The sequence below is a fragment of the Medicago sativa genome, chromosome 8 (assembly GCF_051527215.1).
Source record: "Medicago sativa cultivar Bolivia chromosome 8, Bolivia_mono, whole genome shotgun sequence".
NCBI classification, from domain to species: Eukaryota; Viridiplantae; Streptophyta; class Magnoliopsida; order Fabales; family Fabaceae; genus Medicago; species Medicago sativa.
The window spans coordinates 64903707-64917564 of NC_140756.1; the positions used below are offsets into that span (position 1 = coordinate 64903707).

Sequence of the window (13858 nt, forward strand, 5' to 3'; positions counted from 1 at the left end):
CATCACCATTTTTCCTAGACTCAATCCCAGTATGCATGCATGGGAACTGACTCATCAAGTAAATACACATCACCAAAGCATCACCTATTAATGCAAGACTCTCCATAATTATGCACAATATCACGACAGAAACAAGAACATTACCGTAGTTAAACATCACCATTTTCATCACCAAGTATAAATATACATCACCATTATCATCACCATAATTTAAATAAACATCACCTTTATCATCACCATAATTAAACGTCGTCATTTTCATCACCAAGTATAAATATACATCACAATTATTGTCACCATAATTTAAATAAACATCACCATCCTCGTCATCCTTATAAAATGGACATCGTCATCTCTCATCGTATTTATTTATATACATTTATATAAAACCAATCATGGTCACTCTTCGTCACTACCATAGGGCTCCTCATCACTACTCTCTATCAAGCTGATTATATCACCACATTATCCCTTCATTAACCCAACCCTTAAGCAAGACTCATTCCTACGTCAACATCTCTATTTTATTTTATTATTCATTTTACGGGAATGCTTCATTCTCTCGTCTATTATAGGCTCTCTAGATATTTTATTTTGATCGCATACCCTATTCCTCATTCTTAGTTTTTAAGATAATTACTTTCCCATCAACATTCTTTATAATGACTCCCCTCTATAAAACTAGGTTTTACCTCACCCTCGTCATTAACTCTTTCATACTTATCATTCTTATTAAAACGACTTTATCTCTTATTGCTTCATCTCACATTCGCCGTCATCTATAACATCGATCATTCTCCTAATCTTAAGGTCACTCTTATTAAAAATCATTACCTAACCTGGTCATTACTTTCGACATCAGCAACTTCCCCCACTAAAACTTCATCTTAATTTAGTCATTTATTCTCTCGGTACCGGTCATTATTATTATCGCCAAACATTATAACTATTACCTCTTTCCTGTTCATCTTGCTCTCTTCTAATCGATTATCGACTTATTCACCACTATTATCATTCTTATTATCTTGAATTTATTAATACACAACTCTCTATCTCTTTTTACATTCCGTCTTAACGACCTTCTCAACGTCTACAATCATCTAATTCGGTTACACTCTATTCTTCTTTCATTTTTACACCTTATATGTTCTCATCTAACATTCATCTTAATTTCTTTAATTACCTTAAATCTTTCACTCTCTAACTTAACAATATTCCTAAGCTCGTTAAAGTTTTAAGGAAATTATGTTTAACTTCATCAGTCTCTCGGAAGGCACCTACTTCATATCCTCGCTTATCATCGTCTTTTTCACTTCTTTATCTCTTTCATATTTTATACTCTCGAAATCGACTTACCACATTAGACTTTTTAAATAACCTAAGGGATTACTCTCGTTATTGTCACTCCGCCATAAACTACCTATGTATATCTCTCTAATCTAATCGTACATTACTAACCTATTTTTTTTGGTACAAATAAACTACCTATGTATATCTCTCTAATCTAATCGTACATTACTAACCTATTTTTTTTTTTTGGTACAAAAGAGGGCCAAAGACCCAATTACTAACTTATTTCTAATTACAACATCATCAACAATATCATCACCACTACCACAACATTCATGATCAAACACCCTTACAGCCACACAATATAAAATCATAAACCCTAGGGATAAAGAAATTCTCCCCCTTACATCTAATCTCTCCCCTCGTTGGCTTAAGATACTCCTTTTCATCTCAAATCAACATCTCATTCATCAAACTATATTCAAATATAATATTTTCAAACACACATAACCATATTCCAATCAATAATTGAATACCAATAGTCATCATATATATATGTGCAATACCAAAAATTTATTTCGACAACATTCAAGTATAGATCACATAACAACACATTTATTCCAATCATTGAATAATTGCGGCAAATCAAGCATGAGCACACACAAAATTTATTGATGACATCAAATACACATTCATATAATTTAAATCAAGCAACACCTTAATAATGTTTCTAAACCCTCTATTAACCTCACACTTCTAAATTTGCACATTAATTTAGTTATTCTCTCAAAGGGCTACAACCGTCGCGGCAAGCCCCGAATGAACTTTGGGAAATACGGCTTTCCCGTTCATCTAAGTTAATTACACTCATGATTCTAGAACTCTTCTCTCTCACCACATACCTTAATTGAAGCTTTCACACAACATCACAAACTCGTTGGCAACAAGGAATCCAAAAGGGTTTAAGAATCCCATGTCTTCTTTCTGTAGGCATGCATCACGACTTGTATCTAACTAGGCTGGTCCAATTATAGGAATTGGAATAAAGACATCTTGGCAGAATAACGGTGACGCGACTATCGAATCCAAAATTCTTCATACTGGTTATTTGAGGTTCACAAAGGTTGGAAGAATATGATAGGATGACGTGGTAGTTTCGTGAATTAACTGGAAGTGGAAAAAGGAATGTGACGATGGCTATTGAAAATAACACATGCGGTCTGTGCAGAATTAGGAGAACAAATAATTAGGGCTAAAGAGTGAATGTATGGTGGCGCATGATGTCTACTAGGTGAAACGAGAGAAATTAGGTCTTACTTTTGTACCTAAAGAGAGCAAGGTAATCACTAGAAAATATAAGTGTTATTGTTTCAATACATGTTTAATTTAAATATAATATACGTAAATTGCTAATTAATAAAATGAAGATAATCCACAACTATTACTTTAGGATATGGACTAAATAATAATAATAATGAAATAATATCGATTATATATATAGTATAAGTTCATCCTTAACTCACAATTTTGTAGCATTAAGAAATCTAAATACACAAATATGTAATTAGTCAAATCATTCATATCAAGATTAACACTTATAATAAAAATAGTGTATAAAAAATATTGGGGTGTTACACAATGTGGATGGCAGTTTTCTTGAAGATGGTTTTCATCTAGTGGTGGAGTTCTTCGTGGCCATGATGGGAACTGGATAGCGGGGTTCACTCATTTTGCAAATGGTGGTGATGCACTCTTGACGGAACTTCGTGCTATTCAACTTGGGATTGCAACTTGTTATGATCTCGGTTATACACATTCATTTGTGAGAGTGATTGTTTGGAAGCGACAGACCTTATTCTCAATGTGACAAATATAAGTTTGCATGTGTATGCATGTGTTACTAGAAATCTCAAATGTCTTGCACCATGGGACTATCAATTTAATTCATATTCCAACGGAGTAAAATATATGTGCTGATTTTATGGCTAAGAAGGGTGCTCATTCCGCTTCTTCAGCTCACTGGGATCATCCTCCAGATAGCTTAGAGTCTCTCCTTTTAAGAGACAAACTAGCTATGTAGTGTTTAATTTTTTCCTTTTTTTTTGTTTCTTTTTGCTTTGTTACTTTGTAACACCAAAAAAAAAAAATATAACGGTCAGATTGTTAGAAATATTGGACTTGCATTTTAACCACATCTAAATTCATCCACATACCTAATTGTGATGTGCCGAGAATGTAAAATATTTTACCGTCACACGGCATGAAAATCACACTCGCTCTGGTTTAAAAGGAAATAAAAAAATTACATCAACAATGTTTGACCGTCATTTTTTAAAATATCAAGGATAACAATATAACTAAACACAATAAAAAAATATTGTCTACAATATCTTGGCCTTTTGCTCCTAAAGATGATTATTCAGGAGAATATATCGAAAAAAATATTTCCAAAAGCATTTGAATAAACGATCCATATATTACATTTTTTTTTAAGGACCATCCATATATTACATAAAGGAGGGCAAACTTGCAAGACACAACATGCGCAATATAATAACATAAAATAATAAAAACTCCAACATCATAACCAACCAAATTCAATACAGAAAAGAAGGAAAAAGAAAAAGTTACGAATAAAAAGCCACATATTATGGTGATATACTAAAGATTCCAGCTTAATTTGTCCATGCATGCATGACACCTATGCTTCAAAGTCTCACTAATATAAACCCAAACGAAGCTCCAAATCAACTTCTCCATCACCAGCGGAAGCACTAGGCGGAGTCATGGAAGTGCTTGCTTCATAGTTGTTTGTATTGTTGCTGCTGCTAGCTTCTTCTCCATAATATGGAGCAGATGATGAGTTCCTTGGAAGCAGAGTTGTTGGGATTTGCAATTTGTTTTCTTTTCCTAAAACCATGCACAAATGTGGCTGGTAGGTACATGAAAAAGCTTAAACCATAGCTTTTAACTTGTTGTGGTGTCTTGCTAGATACATAGTTCTTAGCAATTTTGCTTCATTTCCCTTTTCCATACTCAATCAGCCCCATCAGAAATAAGCTAAAATAAATAAAAAATTAATTCTAATAAAAATCAATAGTAAAATTTAACGGGAGAAAAATAAAATCAATGCTTGCACATTACTTTATAATCTATGAAAGAGTAATTGGTGTAGAAGTGATTTTAAGAAAATCGATACAAAATTTGAAATCACGACAGATATTAGAGACGAAAAAATAAAATTAGTCATTAAATTCGGCGTCTAAAAATTTAATATAGAATTAGAGACATAAAAATTTCGTATTTTTCTTTCTCCAAATTTTTGTGGCTATTTCAACGTTTTATAATAGTGAAACGAAAGTAAGAAATGCACTATAAGAGAAAGTTGAAATAACTGCGGATTTAGTGAGGTAAAAATGACAGTCAGAAAAACATTGTCAAAAAAATAATAACTGCGGAAATAAGAAGCAAAAAATTATAAAAAAATTAATCACTAAAAATGGTGTCTCTAAATTTTTATCGCAATTTCAACTTTTTCCCAGTAGTAAAGTGAGATCATTACATACAAAATTAATTAGATTTAAGTTTGAAAGATGTACTTACTCATGCTCTAATTGACTCCAAGGAACCCTGAGCCTAGCTCCATTTGAGAATTGGGATGTCTTTTGTTCAGGTAACGGTTTAAGAACCGTTGCAATTTGGTTGTGATACATGCTAGGTTGGGGCCAACCAGTAGCGATTTGAGGGGTCTCAAATCCTGGAGGTGGTGGTACAAACAAGGTAGTTTGGTGTTGGTGGTGATGGATTTGGTGGTGAAGATTAGGGTTGGTAGAAACAGGAGCAAAATTAAGGATCGTTGGTACATTAGATAAAGATACCGGTGTTGATGGAAGTGAGTCAGGGAAATTTGTAAGATCAATGATCTCAATAGGCATTTTTTGAGGATCTTAAGGATAGATTACTCTAATTGTGCTTTGGAGTGAGTTGATAGTTGAACTGCTTGAGTCTGAATTTATAGAATTACTAGGTTATTACTTTGTTTGAATTTACTAAAATGTCCATGCAATTCTCACTAATTATTTTTTTTGTTTAAATTAACGATCTCACGTCCATAAATATAAATTTATTTACACTTTTGCCATTTGTTTCAATAGATTACATACATCTTTGGAGTCAGTGATATAGTGATGAAAGCATGTGGGTCAGACGCTCCATAACGTAGATTCGATCTTATCGCCTACGCGCAGAAGATGCCACAAAAAATGTATCTTTTCATACATACATGAATGACGCCACTTATATGTGAAGGAGATACTATACGCATGGTTGCATACTTGCATTTAACCTCAAACTTATAAACATTGTCTAACAATGCACATGAACACAATATAAAACATTGTCTATATTACATAAAGGAGGACAAAGTTGCAAGACAAAACATGCACAGTATAATAACATAAAATAATAACAACTCAACACCATATGAATTCTTGTTTCTGTTGGAAGCGGAGTTACGTTGTTGTTGGGATTTGCAATTAGTTTCCTTTTCCTAAAACCATGCACAGATGTGGCTGGTAGGTACTTGAAGAAGCTAGAAGCATTAGCTTTTAACTTGTTTTGGTGTCTTACTACATATATAGTTCTTCGCAATTTTGCTCCATTTCCATTTTTAATACTCAATCTGCCCCATCAGAAATAAGCTAAAATAATAATAAAAAAATACTTCTAATAAATATCAATAGTAAAGTTTAACGGAAAAAAAAATCAATGCTTGCACATTATTTTATAATCTATGAAAGAGTAATTGGTGTAGAAATGATTTTAAGAAAATCACTAAAAGAATTGAAACAACTACAGATATTAGAGACTAAAAAATAAAATTAGTCATTAAATTTGGCGTCTAAAAGTTTAATACAGAATAAGAGACATATTTCGTATTTTTTTTATCGCTAAATTTCTATGGTTATTTAAACTTTTAATAATAGTGAAATGAAAGTAAGAAAAGCACTATAAGAGAAAGTTGAAATAACTGTGGATTTAGTGGAGTGAAAGTAAGAGTAAGAAAAATATTGTCAGAAAAATAATAACTATGGAAATAAAAGACAAAAAATAAAATATAAAATCAATCATTAAATTTGGTGCCTCAAACTTTTTGTAGTAATTTCAACTTTTTCTAGAAGTAAAACGAGATCATGCCATAAAAAATTAATCCCTTATTCTTTAAAGTTAACACGAACGCAAAATTTTGCCCTAGATTTAACCTAACTACTTTGCTTAATTTTACTATATTAATCCTATTTAATTAACCCTATTTAATTTAATCAAAATGTTAATTGTTATGGAAATCAAAATAAACAAATCGCTCCTAATTTTTCTCCTTAATTTTACTAAACAAATAAACAAATCTCTTCTCTTAATCTTTAAAGTTAACCCGAACGCAAAATTTTGCCCTAGATTTAACCTAACTTCTTTGCTTAATTTTACTATATATATTAACCCTATCTCTTATTCTTTAAAATTAACCCGAACGCAAAATTTTGCCCTAGATTTAACCTAACTTCTTTGCCCTAAATTTTGCCCTAGAATCGTCTCTTTACCTACGGGGTTCACAGGTTGGTTTTGGACGATTTTGGCCAAACTTGTTATCCGACTCAGAATTTATTTGTTACGAATACAAACATAAGTGATTTTGGTGTTTAACTATTTAGAGATTATTTTTAAAATATTTTTTAAAAAAAAAACATAAGCTATTTTGTGTTTGGTTACATTAATAAAAATCACTTTTTTATGAAAGAAAAAAAAAGAGATTTTTGACATGTTTGGATACAACTATGTAAAAATATTTTTTCTAACAAAATTATTGTGAAGGGCACTAATTATAGGAAAATACAGGGATAAAATAGGAATATTGGTTATTTTTTTGAAGTTATCTTTACTCAAAAATATCTCTATCTTATTTTCTGTCTCATCTAAAAAAAAAAAGTTTTTGATAAGCCAGTCATAAGCTCAAAAATATGTCTATCTTATTTTTTGTCCCGTCTAAAAAAAATATATCGTTTTTGAGAAGCTACTCACAAGTCTTAACAACTTATCATTTAAAGTTTTTTTTCATTATGAGAACTTCTAATTTGAAGTTGTTTTTTGATTGACTTATTTTTTTAGATTTTGATTCTTATAAAAAATTATAACGTGTTAAAAGCGATTCTTTAAAAGAAATTATTTTTTTTCTTAAAAAAGACTATAACAAACAATCTCTTAATCAAACTTAAATAGCTAGGTTAGGTTGTGTTCCAGACTAGCCTAAAGCCCAATTCGACTCCCCAGGGGTCCGACCACGGTCCATTAAGAAGGCGACGTCATACGATGAACGCGCTCTAAAATTCACCATATCACAATACGGGCTAAGATGGCTCACGAGGTCTGGGGTTACCCACGCCCACGCAGGTCGAGGATAACTCACCCTAGGCCGAGAGTTGCCCACGTCTGTACATGAAGGTACGATTTTCAGGATAAGGTTTGCTAGCCAAACCCTACCTCACCACTATTTATACCCAGACATTAGCCTTGGGTCAGCCCATTGACTTGGGTGTCGGAGCACCTTCAGGTACACAACCCCACTTCATCTCACCAGGGGCTGGCGAATAACCTCAACGAAGTCATCACTTCACCTCAATAGAACCTGACACACAGCGGATATACCGGTGGCGCAGCCCTAGTAAACGACGGATCAAAGCAGCTCAACCATCCCTTTCGGTCCAACCGAATCATGTTGGATAAAAAAAAACTCATATTTTTTATGTCACACCCGAACCAACCCAATCAAATGATGAACGGGTTGGTTTGAGTTGAGTTAATGAATTATTAGACATAACTTTTTATAAAAAAAAATGAAAAAAGATATATAATTAAATTACATTTTATTTCATAATAACTTTAATATTTAGACTAATATTTACTTTATTGATTAAAAAATTTAACAATTGAATTTATGTAAAACACTTCATGATTAACACTAAAATATTAAACTATGTTTTTAAAAAAAAAATATTTAACGAAGTTTTTCAAACGTGTTGGGTGCGTTGGTTTAAAATCATAAACCCATCACCTGAACCTAGTCACTTCGAATTTAAATAGGTTGGTTAGAGTTGGATCCAAACTTAAATAATTCAAACAAAATATAGATTTAAAATTGGGTCACCGGAACAGATCATATCGCATACCCTGACCTGCATATTTTGTGTGATAGGGTGTCTTTTTGTAACTCATCTTTTGTGAGTGGATCCAAAAATGCTGCCACCATAAATTAATTTCAATCTTTCAATGCTTGGGGGTTTATTTGTTCTTTTTGACCTACACCCACCGTTGGATAAACTCTCATATTTTACATGTATAAAAAAGAAAAATCCAATACCGTTGGATAAACTCTCATATTTTACATGTATAAAAAAGAAAAATCCAATAAAATAATATTCTTTATCCTTTTGATTATTTTTTATTTTTTTTGAAAAATTTATCCTTTTGATTAAGTCATTGGTTTACACTACTTTCATTTTATAATAGGAAAATATTTCATGGACCCGTACATCCAAATGGGAGGGAACTAAATAAAGAGAATGATATGGTAAATATGACATGTTGTGATGTGATATAGTAAATCCGACGGTTTTTTCATAAAGATGTGAATGAAGATTCACTACTCTTTGATTTAACTTATAATGTAGCAATTTTTCAAAATTATTTTTATTGTTTAACGGTTGTTTGTCATTGTCAAAAATATATAGGGAAATAAAATGACTCAAAAGTTATGATAACAATATTGATTTACGATTTAACTTATATACACCAATATTAAAAAGAGTTTTGCACGTTTAATCAAATATAACCGTCGGATTGTTAGAAATATTGGACTTGCATTTTAACCACATCTAAATTGATTTACATAACTAATTGTGATGTGCTCATAATGTAACATTAAAAAAAATGACACTTATTTTAACTCATTCTTTTATATAAAATGACGATTATTTTAAAATGGAGTGAATATAACTTCTATAATACCAATTAAAGATGGGGTAAAATTTCTGGTTTGGTCTTGGAAGAGGTCCAAACCTAAAGATTTTTCATATGATTTCTACCAATGAAATACCCAATCACTAAGATGTTTATGAGTGGTTTTATCTGTATTTTGTTTGTTTCGTTTTCTTCTTTTTTTGTTTGGAGACATCAATGTTTTGGTGGTACTTTTGTAATTGATAACTTTCCATCTATTCGATCATAGTACTCCTTGTGCTTTGATTACTAATTTTTAGATATTATATTTTTTGCTATTTCATGAAGAAGAAAAAATGGGGTAACTAGGGTAATATTCAATAGCATGACATCGTTTTTATGTTTGTTTTATAAGTAACACTACAACACCAAATAATATGCACACCAACAAATTGTGGCAGACTCTTGTGGTTACTTTCTCTCATAGTAAATGCAAAGAGAAAAAAAAAAATAGAAAATAGCATCCACAAAATTGATAAATGGAAATGAAAAATTGCATCAACAAATGTTTGACCGTGATTTTTTTTAATTTCAAAGGATAATAATAGAACTAAACACAATATAAAATATTGTCTACAATATCTTGGCCTTTTGCTCTAAAAGATGATTATTCAAGAGAATATATTGAAAAAAATATTTCCAAAAGCATTAGAATAAATTATCCATATATTACATAAAGGAGGACAAACTTGCAAGACACAACATGCACAATATAATAACATAAAATAATAAAAACTCCAACATCATAACCAACCAAATTCAAAACAGAAAAGAAGGAAAAAGAAAAAATTACGGAAAAAAAGCCACATATTATGGTGATATACTAAAGATACTAGCTTAATTTGTCCATGCATGCATGACACATATGCTTCAAAGTCTCACTGAGATAAACCCAAACGAAGTTCCAAATCAACTCCTCCATCACCAGAAGCACTAGGTAGAGTCATGGAAGTGCTTGCTCCGTTGTTGTTGTTGGTGTTGCTGCTGCTAGCTTCTCCTCCATAATATGGAACAGATGATGAGTTCCTGTTACTCTTGGAAGCAGAGTTGTTGGGATTTTCAATTAGTTTTCTTTTCCTAAAACCATGCACAAAAGTGGCTGGTAGGTACTTGAAGAAGCTTAAACCATAGCTTTTAACTTGTTGTGGTGTCTTGCTACATACATAGTTCTTAGCAATTTGGCTCCATTTCCCTTTTCCATACTTGATCAGCCCCATCAGAAATAAGCTAAAATAAAAAATAAAAAAAATTACTTCTATTAGATATCAATAGTAAAATTTAACGGGAAAAAAATCAACACTTGCACATTATTTTATAATCTATGAAAGGGTAATTGGTGTAGAAGTGATTTTAGGAAAATCACTAAAAAAATTGAAATCACGACAGATATTAGAGACAAAAAAATAAAATTAGTCATTAAATTCGGCGTCTAAAAGTTTAATACAAAATTGGAGACAAATTTCGTATTTTTCTTTCTCCAAATTTTTGTGGTTATTCAACGTTTTATAATAGTGAAACGAAAGTAAGAAAAACACTATAAGAGAAAGTTGAAATAACTGCGAATTTAGTGGGGTAAAAATGAGAGTTAGAAAAACATTATCAAAAAAATAATAACTACATAAATAAGAGAAAGATATATAAAAAAAAGTTATCATTAAATTTGGTGCCTCTCAATTTTTATCGCAATTTCAACTTTTTTCAAGTAGTAAAGTGATATCATTGCATAAAAAATTAATTAGATTTAAGTTTGAAAGATGTAATTACTCATGCTCTAATTGACTCCAAGGAACCCTGAGCCTAGCTCCATTTGAGAATTGGGATGTGTTTGGTTCAGTTGACGGTTTAAGAACCGTTGATATTTGGCTGTGATACATGCCAGATTGGGGCCAACCGGTAGCAATTTGAGGGGACTCAAATCCTGGAGGTGGTGGTACAAACAAGGTAGTTTGGTGTTGGTGGTGATGGATTTGGTGGTGAAGATTAGGGTTGGTAGAAACGGGAGCAAAGTTAAGGATTGTTGGTACATTAGATAAAGATACGGGTGTTGATGGAGGTGAGTCAGGGGAGTTTGTAAGATCAATGATCTCAATAGGCATTTTTGAAGGATCTTAAGGATAGATTACTCTAACTGTGTTTTAGAGTGAGTTGATAGTTGAAACTACTTGAGTTTGAATTTATAGAACTCCCAAGCTATTACTTTGTTTAAATTTACTAAAATGTCCATGCGATTCTCACTAATTATTATTTTTTGTTTAAATTAACGATCTCACCTCCATAAATATAAATTTATTTACACTTTTGCCATTTGTTTCAATAGATTACATACATCTTTGGAGTAAGTGATATAGTGATGAAAGCATGTGGGTCTGACGCTCCATAACGTAGATTCGATCTTATCGCATACGTGCATAAGAAGCCACAAAAAATGTATCTTTTCATACACACGTGAATGACGACGTCACTTATATGTAAATGAGATACTCTCATGGTTGCATTTAACCTCAAACTCATATATATATATATATATATATATATATATATATATATATATATATATATATATATATATATATATATATATATATATATATATATATATATATATATATATGGGTTTTGCTGGAAGGCACATTTTATGAAGGTGTCTTTCAGCAATTTATTCTATGAGCATTTGTTAAAAGACACCAACTAATTTTTATGAAGGCGTCTTTTAGCAAAGTTATAACTAAAAAGTGGAAATCACACCTTGAGGTGTGGATTGCTAAAAGACACCTTCATGGATGGCTTCTAGCAAAACCCTATATATATATATATATATATATATATATATATATATATATATATATATATATATATAGTTTGTCTTCAAAAATTAGTAAATCAACATTGTTAATTTGCTACTGAAACAGAACAATATTACAACACAATTTGTAGAGCTGTAAAAAAAATGTAACTTTTTTACAAAGTGAAAATTAATCTTTGAATCTAATAAAATAAAGATACAACATAAAAAGGAAAAAAATGGTCTTTTTTTATGGTCCAATTCTCTGAAAAAAATATAAAATGATGTAAACTATGGCATTTGACTTAGCTATATTCTTGATAAAAAAGAAATTTTTAGCTATTTTAGTTACACATAAATAAATAAATAAAATTATATGCCACAAAAATGGTTGATTAAGTAGTCTTGCCATTATATTTTTACAAGGTTAAAAGTAGAAGTTCCTTTTATTTTTGATGCATAAGGAGTAATAGCAATATGCAGTGAGTACAATATTAGAAACTGAGGTTTATACTGTTTATGAGATGCCTTGAGAGTGATCCCAAGAGTGGTATTTATAGCCCTTCATGGGTCTGATTCTGCATGACTTAAGCCCAAAGCAAGAGGGGTCTTTGAGTCTTTTAACAGGTTCCTAGAAGCTTCTAAGAAGTTGTTGAGGCGGCGCCCCAGAAGGGACGCTCCTAGGCCTCAAGAGCTCTCACGAGGGTGTTTTAGCCCTTGTGGAGGGCGTATGAGCCCATAAGAAGGGCTTTTGTTCCCTTAGGGAGATATTAACGGTTCACAGCTCCCAAGCAAAGGTCTTGGGACAAGGTGAAGTGATGAATTTCACTGTTTTAGACGCTATATTGTGTGTTATTTTTTTAAATAGTCATCGTCGTGTGATGTACTTGGAAGGGGTTCGTACTTAGCCAGAGGAACCCTTTTATGAAGGGCCCATGTGCTTGAAGGGACGGAATGGTGGTCTACTGCCCCCCAAGCACAAGCGTCAGTATAAAGCAAAGTGATGAGGATTGTTTTCAGATTGAGGGTGGTCTAACTTTCCTTCTGGCGAGCTGGTCCATTTGAGAGACTCTTCGGGCGAGCTCGTTATTTCTTAGTCATGATCTAACTCTTCAGCTGACCTTTCGTTAATGCTGACGTGTTCTAATTATGGCGTTTTGCACATGTGTCTCCAATCATTGCAAAAGTTAATGTGATTCTCGAGTTGGCATTTAACGTTTAGGTTATAAAAAGGTGTCTTGTCCCTTCATTTCTCTTATTTTCTCTCTGTCTTCCTCGTTTCGTTCTCTCTTGCTTCTGCTTTAGGGTTTACTAGCTCTGGTTGTTGCGGGGGCTTGATTATTTGCTTGTGAAGCTTTGATTACTTCTACGCATGTATTTCCCTATTTCTTTCTCTGTTTTTCATTTTCGTTTCATTTCGAGTTCATTCGTTTAGCCGTGGTTTTAATTAGGGAGTGTGATGAGATGGGTAGGGTTATGGTTCCAACTACTAGGGATGAGAAATCTACGTTGTGGAGGGATAGTATGGACCATGCAAAATGGCTGGATGGATCTGTAAATTGGGTGGTTTTCGAACAGGGATATTTTGATTATACCATAATACGGGATCTATCAAGCAGTAGTGGTAGTAACAGTGATAGCTCAGATAGTGATTGTGTTTTCCTGTATTCTACCTCAGGATGGAACAGCAGGAGTGAGGTTTGAAACCGTTCTCCCTACGACCAGCTTACAAAAGAG

General features: G+C 32.2%; 1 protein-coding gene and 1 pseudogene across 1 annotated transcript; both read right to left on the reverse strand.

Moving 5' to 3' along the window:
* Positions 1 to 3856: 3856 nt before the first annotated feature.
* LOC146900523 (uncharacterized) lies at positions 3857 to 5225 on the reverse strand (annotated as a pseudogene).
* A 4622-nt stretch (positions 5226 to 9847) lies between these two features.
* On the reverse strand, positions 9848 to 11462 carry LOC146900524 (uncharacterized). Its single transcript, XM_085735823.1, has 2 exons — positions 11104 to 11462; positions 9848 to 10566 (listed from the first exon to the last, which is right to left on the reverse strand). Exons 1-2 carry the CDS (start codon positions 11433 to 11435, stop codon positions 10218 to 10220), a joined length of 681 nt encoding a protein of 226 aa, XP_085591949.1. The 5' UTR covers positions 11436 to 11462; the 3' UTR covers positions 9848 to 10217.
* Positions 11463 to 13858: the final 2396 nt, after the last annotated feature.

Coding starts and splice junctions, on each gene's coding strand:
- LOC146900524 (XM_085735823.1), bottom strand. CDS start 11,435: ATGCCTATTGAGATCATTGATCTTACAAACTCCCCTGACTCACCTCCA. Junction 10,567..11,103: donor TGGAGTCAATTAGAGCATGA/GTAATTACATCT, acceptor TTTTTATTTTAG/CTTATTTCTGATGGGGCTGA.